General features: G+C 60.7%; 1 protein-coding gene across 1 annotated transcript; it reads right to left on the bottom strand.

Annotated features, from left to right (window-relative positions):
• Positions 1-359: 359 nt before the first annotated feature.
• Positions 360-15,940, bottom strand: SNTA1 (syntrophin alpha 1). Its single transcript, XM_064167626.1, has 8 exons — positions 15,642-15,940; positions 13,057-13,242; positions 3,525-3,723; positions 3,212-3,419; positions 3,012-3,142; positions 1,804-2,000; positions 1,537-1,724; positions 360-1,236 (listed from the first exon to the last, which is right to left on the bottom strand). The coding sequence occupies exons 1-8, from the start codon at positions 15,901-15,903 to the stop codon at positions 1,144-1,146; spliced, it is 1,464 nt and encodes a 487-aa protein (XP_064023696.1). The 5' UTR covers positions 15,904-15,940; the 3' UTR covers positions 360-1,143.
• Positions 15,941-18,252: the final 2,312 nt, after the last annotated feature.

Below are 18,252 nucleotides of genomic sequence, written 5' to 3'. Positions count from 1 at the left end.
TTCCCCGAGGCCATGGGGGGACCACTGGGTGGCCAACAGCTCTCACCAAGCTCCTGGAGACTCCTCAGGCAACAGTGTCCACACAGAGCTTTGGCACTTCATGTTGGGTATCGCAGGCATCACCATGTCCCTCTCTGCCATGTCCAGCACACCACTGGGCACATCACCTGAGACCCATCCCAGGGTCCTCAGCACTCTCAGACCAACTCCACCAGGTCACAGCAACATCCCACAGCCTCCAAGGAAAAGCCCTTCCTTCTTCCCAACAAGAAAACACACCAAGGCACTGCCCAGGTTATCACCCACAAAGAGATTTTCTGCTTCTCCAAGAGGAACCAGGAGACAGAGCTTGGCTCCTGTCAGTTGTGCTCTGCAATGTTTATTCAACACCACCTCCCCCCTCCAAAAAAATGAAGTGTTTTCATGCAGAAATCTTTTGTTTCATAGAAGTTGTTGCCCAGCAGCCACCTGACCCCCCTACCCCTCAACCAAGGAGTCAGCCAGACGAAGCAAACTGTCCAGCTCCGACCCAGAACGGTGGTTCCCACGAGTCAGCACAGGCTGGAAGGATTTGGCAAACGAAGCTGATCTGCAGCTCCCACCTCGGGAGCACCGCGGAGCTGCCTTGGCTCTCCAGCCCCTTGAGCCGTCTGTTTGGGGGGGGAGGGAGACAAACAAACACATCCTTGTGCTGCAGGACTTCCCTGAGGGTGTCCGAGGCGGGTGGGGGAGAGCTGCCAGGGCCAGCACGTTGAGCTGGGCGATATAAATACAAAACGTAGCTAGAAATGGGTTACTTGTAGAGAAAATAGCATCTCAGAAGGCACTGGGGTGACAGCCGCGGGGTTGCCCGCCGCGGGCTCCCGCCGGGCTTCTCCAGCCGCCGCCGAGCATCCCGCTGGAGGAAGGAGGGGAAGGAGGAACCAGAGGAGTCCTGGCGCTGCCATCCACGAGGGGTTTCACCCTGTTGTCGCCCTGAAATGGTTTTTCCCAGCTGGATGGTGCTTTTCCTTGGTGGGAGTGGCGTGACCCCAGCCACGGGCCGCGGGCTCCACGGGATGGCTTGCGGCTGGGATGGCCTGGAGGGAGGTGCATAGATCGGTGGGGCTGGGGCTGCTCTGCCCACGATGCTCCACTCCTTCTTCATGCCAGCAGCCCCAGCCGGGTCACCTTGGCCGAGAGGAAGGAGTGGATGATGAAGACGATGGTTTTGGGGCAAGAGTGAAGGTCCAATTGCTGCAAGAAAGGAACGGAGGGATGTTTGCAAGGGGGAGGCTGTGCCTGGAGCAGACAGGGCAGAGACCACCCACAGTCCCCCAGGCGCCACCACAGCCTTACTGTGGGGCCCTGGGAAGAGCTGCATGCTGCGGGGGCTGTGTGCAGCCAGGGGCGGATGGACAGGTCATGCTTCACCCCTTCATGCCGTGTGGGACGGGTGCTGTGCACAGGGTGGGTGCTCTGCTCACTCTCTCCCCCCCGGCGCCGGTGGGAGTGCAGGGTGTGGGGTGGGGTGAGGTGAGGATAAAACCAACTCACAATCTCTCCCTCTGGGCCACCAAAGTCCAGGTAGAGCATCTTGGTGCCATCATCAGAGGACATCTGGAGCTTCTCAAAGGGCTGCTGGAGCAGGATGGTCTTGCTGAGCCCGGGCTCGGTGGTGGAGATGGTGAAGCCCTTGTCGATGTGGATGGACAGGGTGCACTCCTGCCCCTTCCACGTGCAAGCTGCGGGCGAGGCAGGGGACAGCGGTGAGGCGGTGGCCCCCTGCTCCATCACCCCCTTCCACTCTAGAACCCCGCTGACCTGCCGAGACCTCCTGGACCAGCTCGGCAGCTCCGTGGGTTCCGTCCACCAGCAGCCGCGTCCACAGCGCCAGGTCGCGGGGGCTCTCCAGGCTGAAGAGGTGGCTCTGCACGCCCAGCCGGCTGCCGCTGCGCAGCGCGAACGACAGCTCCGCCTCGTACAGCGCCGAGCCCTTGGCCGGCCCCGAGTGCACCAGCCTGCGGCACCGCACCGCCGTCAGCACCGCTCAGCACCGCTCCGCTCCCCGCACCCGCTCCGCACCCCAGCCTGCCGCGCTCCGCTCCTGAGGCTGCGCGATGAGGCCGCCAGAGGGCGCTGCAGCCCCGCGGATGTGCTCCCGCATGGAGCTACCCAGGACTGGCACTGTCCCGGGACGCTGGCACCGACCTGGGGCTCTGCCATCATCTCCAAAGCCTCTGCCAGACTCCCTGGGGCTCTGCCCTGATCCCCAGCCCCTGCCATCACCCCAGTCACTGCCACCCTCCATGGGGCTCTGCCCTGATCCCCAGCCCCTGCCATCACCCCAGCCACTGCCATCCTCCATGGGGCTCTGCCCTGATCCCCAGCCCCTGCCATCACCCCAGTCACTGCCATCCTCCATGGGGCTCTGCCCTGATCCCCAGCCCCTGCCATCACCCCAGTCACTGCCATCTTCCATGGGGCTCTGCCCTGATCCCCAGCCCCTGCCATCACCCCAGTCACTGCCACCCTCCCTGGGGCTCTGCCCTGATCCCCAGCCCCTGCCATCCGTCTCAGACACTGCCACGACACCTGGGGCTCTACCACGATGCCTATCCATGCCACCACCCTGCTCTGCCATCACCTCTGGACTCCACCACTATCTCAAAAGCCTCTGCCGCCACTGGGAGTCTTGCTATCAGCTTGCCCTTATCTCCAGCTCCCATCGGCATCCCCAGTCACTGTCACTATGCTGGGCTGCTAACCCTGAACCCCTGCCCCTGCCACCACACTTGGACACTGCCATCTCAAGTCCCTGCCACCACCCTTTGGCACTGTTACCAACCTGGGTCCCCATCAACACCCTTGGTGTCTTGCTCTGGTCCCCACCCCTGTCCCCACCCCCAGTCACTCGTGTCACCACCTTCAGGCTCTGTCACCATCCCTGGAGCTCTTCCCTGACCTCCCAACCCCTGCCACGGCCACCGCACCACCTCTCATGCAGGGCAGCTGAGTTCAGCGTCCCCTACCTGGTGGCAATGAGGGGGTAGTTGTGCGTGGGCTTGCCCAGGGCGTCACGGTGCTGCGGCAGGCTGCCGTACAGCAGCAGCTCCTTCTCGGTCAGCACGGCCAAGAGGTTCCTGGTGCCAGCACTAGGGAGCTGCAAGGGGATGGGGGTCAGGGCCACCAAGAGCACGGTGCCACGGGGTGCTGGGGGGTCGAGGTGTACCTGCTCGGTCAGCCAGCCCACGTGCTTGACGTCCCTGCCAGCCACCCCGCTGGCACCTGCCAGCTGCGCTCGCAGCTCCTCCTTCACCCGCGGCAGCAGCGCGCCCGCGTTGGCCTGGATGGCAGCGAGCCAGGACTGCGCCGTCGCCTCGTCCTTCGCCCGCAGGAAGAGGGCAAGGCGCCCGTCCGCCGAGCACACCTCCAGGTACCTGCAGCGACACGGCCCCGCTGGGTCCCCGACGGCACCCCCTTGGCACCGCAGAGGCATCGCCCCCCTCCCCCCTCCTCCCCGCCCCGGCACGGCGTGCCCTGACCTGTGCTCCGGGTCGGTGGGGAGGCACTTGCGGGACACGTAGCACATCTTCAGGGGCAGGGTCTTGCCCTCCCGCAGCTCCCGAGGAGGCAGCAGAGGGGACGACCGCTTCTGCAGGGCGGTGGGCGAGGGGTCCCAGCTGACCGTGGCGCCCGTGGAGGAGTTCTTGAAGTAGGGAGAGATCTCCTTCATGTACTTCACTGGAAGGCAGGCAGCACCCGGCTGAGGGCATGGCACAGCCCAGGGTGGGTGCATCCTGCCCTCCAGCACCCGCCTGCCCCGTCAGAACCAGACCAGGTGCTTCCTCCATCACCCCCCCCCCCCCCAGAGCTGTCACCCATGGGTGCTGCAGCTGCTCTGACTGGCACCCCTGTGGGTGTGGGGTGTGGATGGCACTAGTGGGCTCTCTGGAAAGGAAGGGCTCCCATGCTTCAACAGCCCAGCTCAAGGTGCCTCCCAGGTGGGCTAAAAATGGCCTTTTCCCTTTCCTTTGACCCAGATCCACATCTGATCAAGTCCCCAGGTGCAAGTCCTCTGACTTGCACCCCTGTGGGTGAGGAGTGGATGGCACTAGTGGGCACTGCCATATCAGAGGGTAATATCGACACCTAGGTGGGCTTAGCATCTCCTTAGGGCTGGCACTGGATCACCAGGACCTCTCTGGAAGGGAAGGACACCCATACTCCAACATCCCAGCTCAGGGTGCCTCCCAGGAGGGCCAAAAATGGCCTTTCCCCCCTTCCTCTCCTTCCTTTAACTCAGATCCACATCTGATCCGGCCCAAAGGGCAGCACGTGGAGGCAGGGGTGGGCAGTGGGCAGGAGTCCCAGGCCAAAATTACAGCGTCCAAGCCGTGCTGGGACAGCCAGTCCCACTGCCAAGTGGGAGAGCAGCTCTCGTAGCACGGCTCGGCCCCAGGAACAGCCTCCAGCTGCGTGCTCACAGCTCGCATCGCCCTGCCCCACCAGTTAGAAACCAGGGACGAGCTCAGCTTCCAGTCCCCAGCAAGTCTGGATCTGGAGCCAGAGTCCTCAGAGCTGGCTCCTGAGGTTTAGAGGAAGGGGGAGATGAAAGTCACCGCGGGTTGATGGGGCCCCACAGCTACAATCATGAAAATTAGGTCAGCTTCAACGGCCAAAAAGCTTTGGCTGAGCAGGGCGGGGGGATGCCAGGCACGGGGATGCAGCATGGGACCGGCTGCTGGCTCCCGGGAAGGGGATCCCTTCGGTGGCCCTTGGGGAAGACACCACGGTACAGACACACGTCCCCACTGGGCTCACTCAAGCTACAAGCCAGCCTTGTGGGGTGCAAAAGGGGGTGCATGAGCTTGGCTCTGCAGCCAGCTCTTGCAGATAGCTGCTTGGTGGAGCAGCTCCAGCCCTGCAACAAAGCCACAGCAGCCTGCTCTTGTGCCAGAAGCCCTTTCCCAACCACGAGAGAGCCTGCACGCAGAGCCTACCACCCCCACCCTCTCCCTGCCCCACCACCTCCATCTTCCCTTCGCTCCTGTCCCAGCAAGCCCCCCAAAACCTCTCCATCCCCAAATCCCATCCCAAGCTATAAATGGCAGCCCGTGGTGGCCCTGGAGCCGAGGAGGCAGCATGGGGCCACCAGCCTCCTGCCCTGCACCTTATAAATAGCAGCCACGCTCCCAGCGGCATCCGAGCCGCGCTGGGCTGCACCCCGAGTCACTCAGCTTGGCAGCAGGCATCTGCCACCCTGCTGCTGCTGCTGCCTGGGACCTCACTGGAGCCCAGAAAGGTATCACCCAGCCACTGAAACCTGAGCAGCATGCCCTGTGCCAGCCCCTGGCTCCCTGGGCATGTGGGGGATGTCGCTGGCATCAGCAGGGTCACATCCTGACGGAGCCGCAATGGGGCACAGCAAAGTGCCAGAGTGTGCCTCCTGGCTTCAAGGAGGATTTAAGGCTGGTCACAAAGCACTGATGGGTTCCCACTGGTGGGGTCCCAAGTTGGCACAGGAGCTGGGATGCGTTGGAGGCTGTGGTGTTCCCCAGGGCACTGCGCACCAGGGCTGGGGCACCATCCCTTGGGAGCTGCTGTCTCCTCTGGTGACCCCAGCGTGGGATTTATAATGGATTCACTTCTGCCAGGCCCTTCACTGCAGGGATTCACCTGGTATTGGATGGATTCATTCATGACCCAGAACCCCAGCATGGTGAGGGTTGGAAAGGAGCTCTGGAGATTCACTTCTGCCAGGCCCTTCACTGCAGGGATTCACCTGGTATTGGATGGATTCATTCATGACCCAGAACCCCAGCACGGTGGGGGTTGGAAAGGAGCTCTGGAGATTCACTTCTGCCAGGCCCTTCACTGCAGGGATTCACCTGGTATTGGATGGATTCATTCATGACCCAGAACCCCAGCACGGTGGGGGTTGGTCCTTTCCAACTCCAGCTCTGGAGATCATCCAGTCCAACTCGTTGCAGGGGCACCCACGGCAGCTTGCCCTGGATCAAAAGGCCCAGGTGGCATTGGAATCTCTCCAGAGGAGACTTCACAACCTCTCTGGGCAGCCTGCTCCAAGGCTCCAACACAGTCACATCAAAGAAGTTTCTCCTGTTCAGATGGAACCTCCTGAGTTCCAGTTTGTGCTCATTGCCCCTTGTCCTGTCACTGGGTACCACCAAGAAGGGTCTGGCCCCATCTTCTTGCCCCTCACCCTTTAGCTCTTGCTGAGCATTGATCAGATCCCCTCTCAGGCTGCTCTTCTCCAGGCTCAACAGCCCCAGGGCTCTCAGCCTTTGCTCCTCACAATGCTGCTCCAGGCCCCTCAGCATCCTTGTGGCCCTCCATTAGTAGTTCTTCTGAACTGCAGAATCGAGCCCAGGACTGGATCCAGGACTCCAGATGCAGCCTCACCAGGACAGAGTAGAGGAGGAGAACTTCCTGGCCACACTCTTCTTAATGCTTGCCAGGACACTGCTGGCCTTTTGGCCACTGCTTGCTCACACTGAACTTGCCCACCAGCTCTCCCAGGCCCTTTCTCTGCAGCACAGCTATCCAGCAGCTCAAGCTGCACCTGTAGTGCTGCACAGCACTTTGCCTCCATCTCACCCAAGCAACTAACTCAGACCATGCTACTCACCATCTCTCAACTGCAACTCCTGAGTTTCACTGGGGTTTTTTTTCAAGTTAACCCTCCAGTGCTGGGCCAGAACCCTGCAAAAATCACTCATCAGATACACAGCTGCTGGCTTCAAGCCACATTCAGCCAGCAAACAGCCCTCTTGATTCCTGCTAATCCACTCAGCTCTCAAAGCCATGAGGCCTCCCTGCTCCCTGGGGAGGCAGCTTGTCCCACTGACCCTCTCCAGGGTGGAGGAAAAGGGTCAGAGAGGACCTCGAACTGCTCCAGGCTTCACACTGAGCAACACCTCTCAGGTTCTGGGAGAAGAGCAGAAATCTCTGGGGAGGCCACGTGTGAGCAGCTGCCGGTGGCCAATCTCTGCAGGGGGGGTCACAGCACAGCTTGCAGCATGGCCAGAGCATGGCATGTCCCCTGAACCCTGCAGGGCAGCAGGGACATGTTGGACCAAAGGCTCCAGGTCTGCCCTGCTCACATCTGTGTGTTACAGTTGGTTTCTTTTCTCCTCAGCATGCCAGAAACAGCCAAAAGCATCCAAATCCCTTGGGTTTACCTCCTGGGGACCAGACCCTCACCCTCCACCAGCTCATCCTCCCCTAAGGATGGGGAACAAGCCTGAGCCAAACACTCCTGAACCTTTGACCCCAAGTCACTACAACCTGCCCACACACATGCCCATGGCTCAGGACCACCCAATGCCAATCTGCTGAGAGCTTTGCTGAGGAGCCACGAAACCATTCTCCAGCCAGGCAAACAGCCACACAGGCACCCAGCAGCAGGCCCAAGAGCACCCACTCAGTACTTGGGCCACCAGCTTGGTGCTGGCATGCTCTGCTTCAGCCTGGAGGTCAGGATAAGTCCTGCTGCTTCCCTTACCAGCAGCATCTGCACAGCAAGACAGAAAAAGAGTGCTGGTCAGCAGATCAGAGAAGCTTCCAGATAGGTCCTGGAGATCCAGTGCTGATCCTAAGGTGGTTCCTGCCTGGGTCAGGACTAGTGGTGCAAAAAGCACACCTTAAACCAGGGGGGGGTGTCAGCAATCACACATCCCAAAGAGCCACTGAAACAAGCTGTGAACTTCTAGCTGATGTTGTGATGTGCTTCCAAAACACCCAGCAGAGAGACTGCCAACAACCACCCCCATCCAGCATCTCACCCTGGCATGCCCCTGGCATGCCAGCACAAACGATGCAGCAGCTGCTGGTCCCAGCTGCCTCAGCTCAAGCCCTTCCACCCCAGGGAGGAAGATGCCATGGGATGCTGTAGGGTGGAGGTGCCATCACTGCCCCTCTTGCCCCAGAGTCCTGTCCCAGCACTCAGTGCCACATGCCATGCCCTAGCTCTTTATTAAACAGCCCCCTGTGCAGTATGGCCAGTGGTGACCTAGGGGCCACCAGGGAGATCAGGGGACAGCTCTCCCTGCTTCCATGGAGGAGAATCATGCCCAGAAAACTCCTCAGGGAAAGCAAAGCTTCAGGATAGGGAGGTGTGGAAGAGCTGTGAGGATGTGGTCCCCTCACCACCTCTCTGCATCACCTCCAGGGCAGGCCCAAAGGCTCCATATGTGTTTGTTACCACACCTGAAGCAGCAAAGTACAAAGAGCATCACTGAGGGCAAGGTCTGGCTGCTCGTGCCCTGGAGGCCACCTCAAGGCTTTCTGTCCTGAAGGCCCTCTGAGCCCTGAAGCAGTGGGGCAAGCACACAGACCCCAGCTACCATGGAATCACAGAAGCAGCCAGGTTGGCAAAGCCCCTCAGGATCACCAAAGCCAACCTAGAACCCTACTCTACAAGCTTCACCTTAAACCACAGCCCCAAGCACCACATCCAAACCACCCTTAAACACAGCCAGGCTGGGTGACTTCACCACCTCCCTGGGCAGCTCATTCCTGTCCCTGACCACTCTCTCCATGAAACACTTTTTCCTAATGCCCAAGCTAAACCTCCCCAGCCTCAGCTTGAGGCCATTCCCCCTTGTTCTGTCTCCAGCTACCTGTGAGAAGAGCCCAGCAGCAGCCTCTCCACAAGGTCCCTTCAGGTAGTTCTAGACTACCACTGCCCACCTCCACTCAGCACCCCCTTTCCACTCTGCCCTGTGTATTATTTACCCCAGGGGCACCTAAATGTTGTGGCTATTCCACAACCATAGCCATTCACAGTGCTGAGATGTTGTGCTGAGGGATTTGGTTGAGTCAAGGACTTGTCAGTGTGAAACTACTGATTGGACTGGAGCAACCTGAAGGTCTTTTCCAACCTAAGAAATTCTGTGGTTTCCCACCGTGCCCATCCCCACCCTCTGTGGCTGCTTGGCCTTCCCGTGGCTAGGGCAACCAGCCCACCACAGACAGGCACCCCCAGCACCCAGTGCCCCTCAGCATTCCTCAGTTTCAGCCCTCCAAGCTATTACTTGGCTGAGTGAGCCCTGAAGAGCTGCAAACACAACCCAGGAGCTGCTCTGCGGCCAACGAGCCCCAGGCTGCCAAGGAGGTGAGATGCTCGTGGCTGCCTCAGCTCCTCCTCCCTACTGCTCCCAATTCTCTCCCCATGCCAGTACAGTACAGGGGCCTCTCTGGGAAAACCACTCCTGGCACCAAAGTCCTTCCCAGAACAGCTGGAAGGATGTTTAACAGGCTCTCCCCTGCCATGGAGGTCTCTGGATACCAAGCAGTGCAGAAAGAAAAACAAGGAAGAATAAGGTAAGGCAGAGCAGCCCTCCCCAAAATAACAATGTAATATAAATACAGGCAAACTCCTCCTGCACATACCAAGGGAGGAGCACAAAAAAATCTTGGCAGGACACGCTGAGAGGTATCTGCATGTCCTCACACCCAGGAGGCAGAGCCAGGCTGAGATCTGGCACAGGGAAGCCACTGCTGAGCCTCACATTAAAATGCATCCCTGGAGAGTCTGGCCCCAGCCCACTGCCCCGTCAGGAGGTGCAAGCTCTCCCCTGCCTGTTACCTGCTGTGACACTGCTTTGCAAGCTGCCCTCAAAACTCCTAAAGCCAGGAATTAACACAGCCAGGAGGAGCAAGGCAGCCAACAGCCGTCAAATTCCTGTGCCAGACTTCTCAGTTGTGGTACAGAGCAACCCTAAGGCAAGGCAGAGTCACAGGTGACAGCACACAGGGACCAGAAAGCAGCTCAGTTATAGGATCACAGAATGCATAAGGCTGGAAGGGAGCCTCGAGGGTCTTCTTGTTCAAGCCTCCCACCCCTGCAGTGAGGAGGGACATCTTTAACTAGATCAGGTTAAAGGTGTTAAAGTCCTTCTCTCAAAGCTCTGGAGAAAGCCCAAGCCAGAGAAAGAGGCAGGGAAGCCTCCCCTTTAACATGCTTTGGGCACCTCAAGGCCACCCTCTGGTTCCTCAGCCCTGCCACCTCTCCCCTGGACAGGGCACTTGGCTAGCCAGCACCAGAGTGTCAGACAGAAGGCAGGGGACATCCCACCCCGAGACAGGGCCACCACCAGGGCTGTACCATGCCAGCAAACCCAACACAGGGAGGAGCTGGAGATGGCACCATCTCTATACCCCATGTCCATGACTGTATGAGCAGCAGAGATCCCCGCTCTGCTCCAGCTGTTGCCTGCAGCATCCCTGAGCTGCACCAGCTACAGGCTGATCCCAAAGCTTCTGGAGTGTCCTGGTGGGAGCAAGCCCAGCCCAGCTCTCTGGCCAAGGGTACTTGTTGGGAGTCATCATTCACAGGTCATATTTTTGAGCTACAGCCTGCAGCTGCCTCTCAGGAGGGCAACCTGGCAGCACCTGGCTCTCCAGGGGGAAGAGGAAGGAGAAGGAGGAAAGAGGAGGATGAGGAGGAGGAAAGAGGAGGAGGAGGAGGAGGAAAGAGGAGGAGGAGGAGGAGGAAAGAGGAGGAGGAGGAAAGAGGAGGAGGAGGAAAGAGGAGGAGGAGGAAAGAGGAGGAGGAGGAAAGAGGAGGAGGAGGAAAGAGGAGGAGGAGGAAAGAGGAGGAGGAGGAAAGAGGAGGAGGAGGAAAGAGGAGGAGGAGGAAAGAGGAGGAGGATAGAGGAGGGTGAAAAAGGAGGAGGGAGGAAGTGGTCCAAGGAGAGAAGCTGTTCTCTACAGAAAGGGCAGCTCATCTCCAGCTCCCGCAGGACCTCTAGCAGAAAGGAAGCTCATGCCAAAGTAAAGGATGAAAAGAAAATAACAGAGAGGAGGTGGTCCAAGAACAACAGCTACGGGGAGGAACTTCACAGCCTCCCAGAGAAAGAGGCTCTTGTACTTCTCTCTGGTCCATAAAACAAAACCCACCCCACCAACAATGCTATCTGCTCCCAGCAGCTGCGCAGGGCAGCACATTCCTCCAGCTGAACCGCGGTCCTGCGGCTCCCAGGAGAGGAGGAACCCACAGCAGAAAGGGCTGAGCCAAGCTAAAAAGGAGAATCTGGAGCTGAGACGACGCGGGGAAGGCGCAGGCCAGCAGGAGCCACGGCGGCTGCTGGCAGCAGAAGACACACAGCTGCTTTGTCCGGGCGGAGCCAGATCGCTGCCCCCGCATCAAAGCTCCCTCTGGGATACGCAGCCCCACAGCTGCACCAGGAAGGGTCTCTGGTGCCAAGACCTCTCGGTCAGGCAGGGTGACCCCAGGGGCTACTTAGCAGCGAGAGGAGAGAAAGGGTCCGACCCTGAGGGGCAAATTCTGAGTGCCCATGGGTGGGCAAGCATGGACAGATGTGGCATGGAAGGTACCAGCAGAATGGGGTCTCTCCCTCGGGGCTCCCACGGTCCCAGGACACCAGCCCTCACCCGCTCCCTAGGCAGGGTCCAGGGGGCTCCTGCAGCGTGCCAGACCCTGCAGGTATGGCAGACACCAGCTGCCAGCCAGCAGGTACCAAGGAGTCCATACACAGGTTCATAGAATCCTAGAATGGTTTGGGTTGAAAGGACCTTAAGATCATCTAGTTCAAACGCCCTCTGGCATGGGCAGGGTCACCTCCCACCAGCCCAGGTCGTTCAAGGCTTCATCCAGCCTGGCCTTCAACACCTCCAGGAAGGGGACATCCACAACCTCCCTGGGCAACCTGTGCCAGTGTCTCCCCAGCTTCACTCTCAAGAATTTCTTCTGCAGTCTCAGTCTCCCCTCTCCCAGCTCAGAGCCATTGTCCCTCGTCCTGGCACTCCCAGCCCTTGTCCAAAGTCCCTCCCCAGCTCTCCTCTAGCCCCTTCAGGTACTGGAAGGCTGCTCTAAGGTCTCCCTGCAGCCTTCTCTTGTAACAAACCCAACTCTCCCAGCCTGTCCCCATAGGGGAGGTTCTCCAGCCCTCTAATCATATCTGTGGCCTCCTCTGAACGCACTCCACCAGTCTGATGTCCTTCTTATCACCAGAACTGATTCCCAAGGGATCAGCTCCAATCTCCCTGAGGATGCTGAAGGTTGCATCTCTCAAATGTCTGCAAGCTCAGCTGCCAGATCTGTGGGGGCTGCAGTTAGGGTTCAGCTGCTGGGGATCCCATAGGGAGGCTTCACTGCACCCAGCAGCCTGCCCCACATCCACTCCAGCAAACCAAAATGTGCTCAGCAAGGTGCCCAAGTAGTACCCGCTTCTGCTGGCACGACTCTGCAGAGCCACACCAGCCAAGGGCATGGGGTGGAAAGCAAATCACAGGGAGAGCAGGAAGTGTTTTCCACTGCCCCAGGAACTGCAGCCCTCAGGGTGGCACAAAAGTCACAAACCCCATCAAATGGCCCCACACTGCTGCCTGCCCACAGTGAGACAGAGCCGCTGGGCATCATGCAGTGCCATCAACTGGCCCCACACCTCCCACTGCTGCCTGCCCACAGTGAGACATAGCTGCTGGGCACCATGCAGTGGCATCATCTCACCCCACACCTCCCACTGCTGCCTGCCACCAGCGAGACAGAGCCGCTGGGTATCTCACAGTGCCATCATCTCACCCCACACCTCCCACTGCTGCCTGCCCACAGTGAGACATAGCTGCTGGGCACCATGCAGTGCCATCGACTCACCCCACACCTCCCACTGCTGCCTGCCCACAGTGAGACATAGCTGCTGGGCATCACACAGTGCCATCATCTCACCCCACACCTCCCACTGCTGCCTGCCCACAGTGAGACATAGCTGCTGGGCATCACAGTGCCATCATCTCACCCCACACCTCCCACTGCTGCCTTCCCGCAGCGAGACAGAGCCGCTGGGCATCGCGCAGTGGCACACACACGTCTCTCCCTCTCCGGAGGGAGACAGGGAGATCCCAGCAGCTACCTCCAGCTCTTCAGGGGAGCAGCTCAACCAGTCTGCAGCTCTTGTTTTCCATTTGAAAGAGTATGCAAATCAGCAGGCAGTGGATGTGCCGTCCCTGCGCTCCCAGGACGTCGCTGGGAAGAACAGGGAGCAGCTCCTCGCAGCAGCAGCAGCAGCAGCAGCATCCTCAGCCTCCTACCTTCCAAGACCACCTCCTTGCCCGTCTTCTTCAGGGCCTGCACGGCCTCGTCGTGGGTCGCCTCGGAGAGGTCGGTGCCGTTGACGGCGAGGATGGCATCCCCCACGTACAGCGCCTCGGTCTGGTCTGCTGCCAGCCCCTTGAATATCTTGGAGATCAAGATGGGCATTTTATTCTCCCTGCCACCTTGGGACAGAAGGGAAAAGGAGGAGGTTGAGGTTATGGGAGCACAAGGAGGAGCGGGTGGGGAGGGGGATGCTTGGCTGCCAGCTGGCCCCTTCTCCCACCACTTGGCCACGTCCCATCTCCTCAGATGCCCACGGTGTGTCTGTTAACGACCACAGCAGCCAAAATACCATCAGGTCTTACAGCAGGTGGAGAGGATTGACCCTTAAAGGTCCCTTAAAGGCCTCTTCCAGTCCATAACGTTCTACAACTCTAGGATTGCTCCCAAAGCACCCTGCAGGGTGGCAGACTCCCTGGTGGAGCCAAGGTGGCCCTCTCCCCACCACGTCTGCCAGGAGAGCAGGTCTTTATTTGCACTATTCATTGTGCATGCTGAGCGACTATCCCTGCTCCAAGGACTCCCTGATCTAAACAGATAAGACAGCTGAGTGGTTTTGGAGAGGCAAAAGAGCCAAGGAGAAGGGAACCAATCTGGTTCTTTGCTTCTCTTGGCACCGCAGCCCTCTTGACCTGCTGCTCCCTGTTCTCCAGCCTAAAAGGATGCCATTCAAACCTCCCGGCGGCTGGAGGAGATCAGTTTGCACGTTAACTTTTGAACCTGCAGGGAGATCTCAGCAGCGTTGCTGCCGCCGTGCCAGGGAGCAGGGGTACAGCAGCTCCTGCCAAGCTCCAGCCAGGGCACAGCAGCCAGGCACTGGCAGCCACCAACGTGCCCCACGCCCTAGGACAGCCTGTCCTGAGGAGCCTCCGGAGATGATCTCTCATCCCAAAAGGAGATGTTCAGCCCAGCCCAGCCCCAGGGCTGCTCCCTGACAGTGCCACAGGCATTTCCTTGCTCAGCCGCCTGCCTGGCCTCTCCGAGGGCTCCGGTTATCAGCTGTCAGAGGCCCCCCGTGGGGGTGGGGGCTGCGCCGAGCTGCTCAGCCTGGCCTTAGAGCAGCAATTCTTTGCCCGGGCTGCCAGCATTAAAAGCCTTGCCAGGACCGGGAGCCTCTGCCAGCTGGGCTCTTGCACAGCTCCCACTGTCCTGCCAGTTAGGGCAAGGCCAGCCCAGCAGCTTTAGCAGCTGGCACCTCGCCACGTCCCACCTCACCCACAGCCCAGTTTGTGGTGAAGTGTCACTGGGTGAAACACGGCTGGCACATTTCTTAACCCAAAAGCATCGGCATCCCAAGTGAGGAGGGGTGATACCCTCCCTGGCAGTGGCAGGGGCATCAGCAGGGCTGCCCCACCACTCTAAACAGCTTCTTCTACCCATTTTAGGTGACAAACACTTTCCACTCGTGTCACTGCTGAAACAACGTTGTAACTCAACTAAGTAATGCTTTTCCTTCCCTGAGAGAGCCACAGAGCTCCCAATAACTTGGCAGCCGAGGGGTTATTACCAAGGGGGCTTCATGCTTCCCAAAAAGAAGGGCTGGCAAGCTCGGGCACCCCACAACCACCACCGGCGGTACCGTGGCCATCTAGCCCCAGCACTCAGACACCCACAGGGCAAACTCCTGCCAGGTCGAGAGGGAGCTGGACCGAGCCGCGTCAGGAGGCGAGAGCCACCGCTGAGCCCGCTGCCAGCCCAGCCCGCACAGCCCTCGCCCGGGCACCGTGACAGCCCTTCGCCTGCCCGCTTGCTGCCCGCTCGCTGCCCACTCCATCCTCCTCTCACGGAGTTTCCAGCACGCTCAGAGCCACGTGAAAAGCCAAGGCAGCTGAGGCGCTGCCCCTGCCCCACCAACTTTCCAGCCTGCGGCTCGGGCGAGCCAGTGAGGGCAAAGTCAGGAGGGCAAACGGGGATGGTACCAGGGAGCCTTCCCCGCTGCCCAGCTCTCCCGGAGCAGGCATCTCCAAGCTTGAGGTGTTGGTTTAACAGCGCCTGGAGAGCTCTAATCGCTTCCTTCGCTTCGCTGACAGTCTGAAAGGGACATTCCTCCGCACGGAGGCACGGCGGGGACAAGGACACGCCGGCTGTGCCCTGCCTCTGGCTGCGAAAGGGCAGCGTTTGCGTAACCGGGTACCCCGTGCCTCCATCAGCGGCCATCAGCCTGCCCCCGCCTGCAAGGGGGCGGTGGGAGCCCCCTCCAGCTCCCAAACGCCCAGGACCCCCAGTCTGGCGAGGGCACGGCGGACAGGGGCTGGCGGGTCACGGCTGTGCCCCAAAGCGCCGCTCCGTCCGTGGGCTGAGGACGCCCTCGGGTCCCGCCACTGCCACGTGTCCCCTTGCCCCTCCTGCTAGGGCAGCGCACGGGGTGTGAAGACCCCAACCCAACCCCAGCGCCGACCCCAGCCCCTGCCCCGGCCCCGCTCCCCCTTCTTCCAGCGAGCTGCTGGAAAGGGAAGCAACAGGTTCCGGTGCCCGGTTGGCTCTCCCCGGCCCCGGGAAGCCCTCTCCCGCTCCCCCTCACCTTTGATGCTGATGCCGAGACCCCCAACGTCCTGCTTCACCACCCGCACGGTGCGCCTGATGTTGGCGAGCGCCTCGGGCACGGCGGAGCCCGGTTCGCCGCCGTTCAGCTGCGCCGCGGGGGCCTCCCCGGGACCGGGGCCATCGGCCGGGCTCACCCCCAGCACGTCCTCGGCCAGGGTGAGCAGGACGCGGAGCCACTGCCCGCCGGGGCCGCGCAGCTCCAGCAGCCCGCTGCGCGGGGCGCGCCTGCCCGCCGCCATCTTCCGCGCCTGCTGCGCCGCCCCCGCCGCTCCCTGCGCGCCCCTCCGCGCACCGCCCCGCTCCGGCGGCTCCCACCGCCCCGCTCCGCACCGCACCGCCCGGCTCCGCCCCGCTCCGCACCGCCCCGGGGACTCCCACCGCCCCGCTCCGCACCGCCCCGGGGACTCCCACCGCACCGCACCGCTCCGCACCGCTCAGCGGCGACAGAGTCAACCGGGTACTCCCTGCTCCGTCCTGGGACGGGGCACTGGGGCGGACACGGCTCCCCAGAGCTCCCTGTTCTGATTCAGGATGGGGTAGCAGGAGGGACACTGCTCCCCAGAGCTCCCCACTCTGGCTCTGGACGGGGCACTAGGAAGGACACTGCTCCCCAGTGCTCCCCACTCTGGCTCTGGACGGGGCACTAGGAAGGACACTGCTCCCCAGTGCTCCCTGTTCCAATTCAGGATGGGGTAGCAGGAGGGACACTGCTCCCCAGTGCTCCCCACTCTGGCTCTGGACGGGGCACTAGGAAGGACACTGCTCCCCAGAGCTCCCTGTTCTGGTTCAGGATGGGGTAGCAGGAGGGACACTGCTCCCCAGTGCTCCCCATTCTGGCTCTGGATGGGGCACTAGGAAGGACACTGCTCCCCAGTGCTCCCTGTTCCAATTCAGGATGGGGTAGCAGGAGGGACACTGCTCCCCAGTGCTCCCCACTCTGGCCCTGAATGGGGCACTGGGAAGGACACTGCTCCCCAGAGCTCCCTGTTCTGATTCAGGATGGGGTATCAGGAGGGACACTGCTCCCCAGTGCTCCCCACTCTGGCCCTGAATGGGGCACTGGGAAGGACACTGCTCCCCAGAGCAAACTGCTCTGATTCAGGATGGGGTAGCAGGAGGGACACTGCTCCCCATACCAGCCTGAGATGCGATGCTGGGAGGCAACAACTGCTTCTCAGTGTTCCTCATTCTCGCCCCGGGTGGGGTACTGAGAGGGACATGGCTCGCCAGTGCTCCCGGTCTGGCATGTAGCACTGGGAAGGGGCCCCAGAGCACCCAGTCCTCCCCAGTGCTCTCCACTTCATCCCGAGACACAGCACCAGGAGGACTCAGTGCTCCCGAGTGCTTCCAATTCCAGCCTGGAATGAGAGACCCCAGCAGGTAAGCAGTGCTCTCCGGTGCTTCTGATTCCAGCCCAGGATGGGGCACTGGGATGAACCTGGCTACCCAGTCCTCCCACCATGTCCCAAGATGGGACACCAGCAGGGAGCCAGGATCCAGTGCTCTGTTTTTCATCCTGGGTCTGGCCCAGGTTGTGCCAGAGGTCCCATGTTGGGCTGTGTGGTGGGAAGAGCAGCAGGAGCTGGGCAAGGGGCAGCTGACTCAGCCCCCAGCAGCCACAGCCCCATCACCTGCAGCCTACCCCCACAGCATCTGGCTGCTCAGCAAGAACAACAGGATGAAGGAGCTGGAGAGCAGCCCTGTGGAGAAGAACTTTGGGTGCTGGGGGGTGAAAAGCTGGACATGAGCTGGCACCATGAGCTCACAGCCTAATGGGCAGCAGGGGCAGGGAGGGGATTCTGTCCCTCTGCCCTGCTGAGACCCCCCTGCAGTGCTGGGGCTGGCTCTGGAGTCCTTAGAACAGACAGGGACCTGTTGGAGTGGGACTAGAGGAGGCCACAGCAGTGCTGGGAGGGCTGAAAGCTCTCTGCTGTGAGGCCAGGCTGGGAGAGTTCACAGGAACACAGATGTTTGGGGCTGGAAGGAACCCAAAGAGATCATCGAGTCCCATGGCCCTGCTAGAGCAGGACCACACAATCTAGCTCAGGGCACACAGGAACACATCCAGACAGGCCTGGAAAGGCTCCAGAGAAGGAGACTCCACAACCTCTCTGGGCAGCCTGTGCCAGGGCTCTGGGACCCTTCCAGCCAAGGAGTTCCCCCTTGTGTTGAGCTGCAACCTCCTGTGCTGCAGCTTCCATCCATTGCTGCTTGTCCTGTCCCAGGGAGCAGTGAGCAGAGCCTGTCCCCCCCTCCTGACCCCCATCCCTCAGATGTTCATAAACATTGATCCAATCCCCTCTCAGTCTTCTCTTCTCCAGACTAAGCAGCCCCAGGGCCCTCAGCCTCTCCTCATCAGCCATGCCCTCCAGTCCCATCATCCTCACAGCCCTCCACTGGACCCTCTCCAGCAGATCCCTGTCCCTCTGCAACTGTGGAGCCCAAACCTGAAGGCAGCGCTCAAGGTGAGGTCTCAGCAGGGCAGAGCAGAGGGGCAGGAGAACCTCCCTGGCTCTGCTGGACACATCCTCCTAATGCACCCCAGGATCCCATTGGCCTCTTGGCCCCCAGGGCACATTGCTGTGCCA

This window comes from Pogoniulus pusillus, chromosome 29 (genome assembly GCF_015220805.1).
Source record: "Pogoniulus pusillus isolate bPogPus1 chromosome 29, bPogPus1.pri, whole genome shotgun sequence".
NCBI lineage: Eukaryota > Metazoa > Chordata > Aves > Piciformes > Lybiidae > Pogoniulus > Pogoniulus pusillus.
This window is presented reverse-complemented; position numbering and strand designations above follow the sequence as displayed.

Bases quoted from the DNA above. Each gene is read 5' to 3' on its own strand.
- SNTA1 (XM_064167626.1), bottom strand. From the start codon at position 15,903: ATGGCGGCGGGCAGGCGCGCCCCGCGCAGCGGGCTGCTGGAGCTGCGC. The intron at 13,243-15,641 runs GTGAGGGGGAGC...TTCTGTCCCAAG, and splicing joins TCTCGGCATCAGCATCAAAG to GTGGCAGGGAGAATAAAATG. The intron at 1,237-1,536 runs GTGAGTTGGTTT...CCTTTCTTGCAG, and splicing joins GTGGCCCAGAGGGAGAGATT to CAATTGGACCTTCACTCTTG.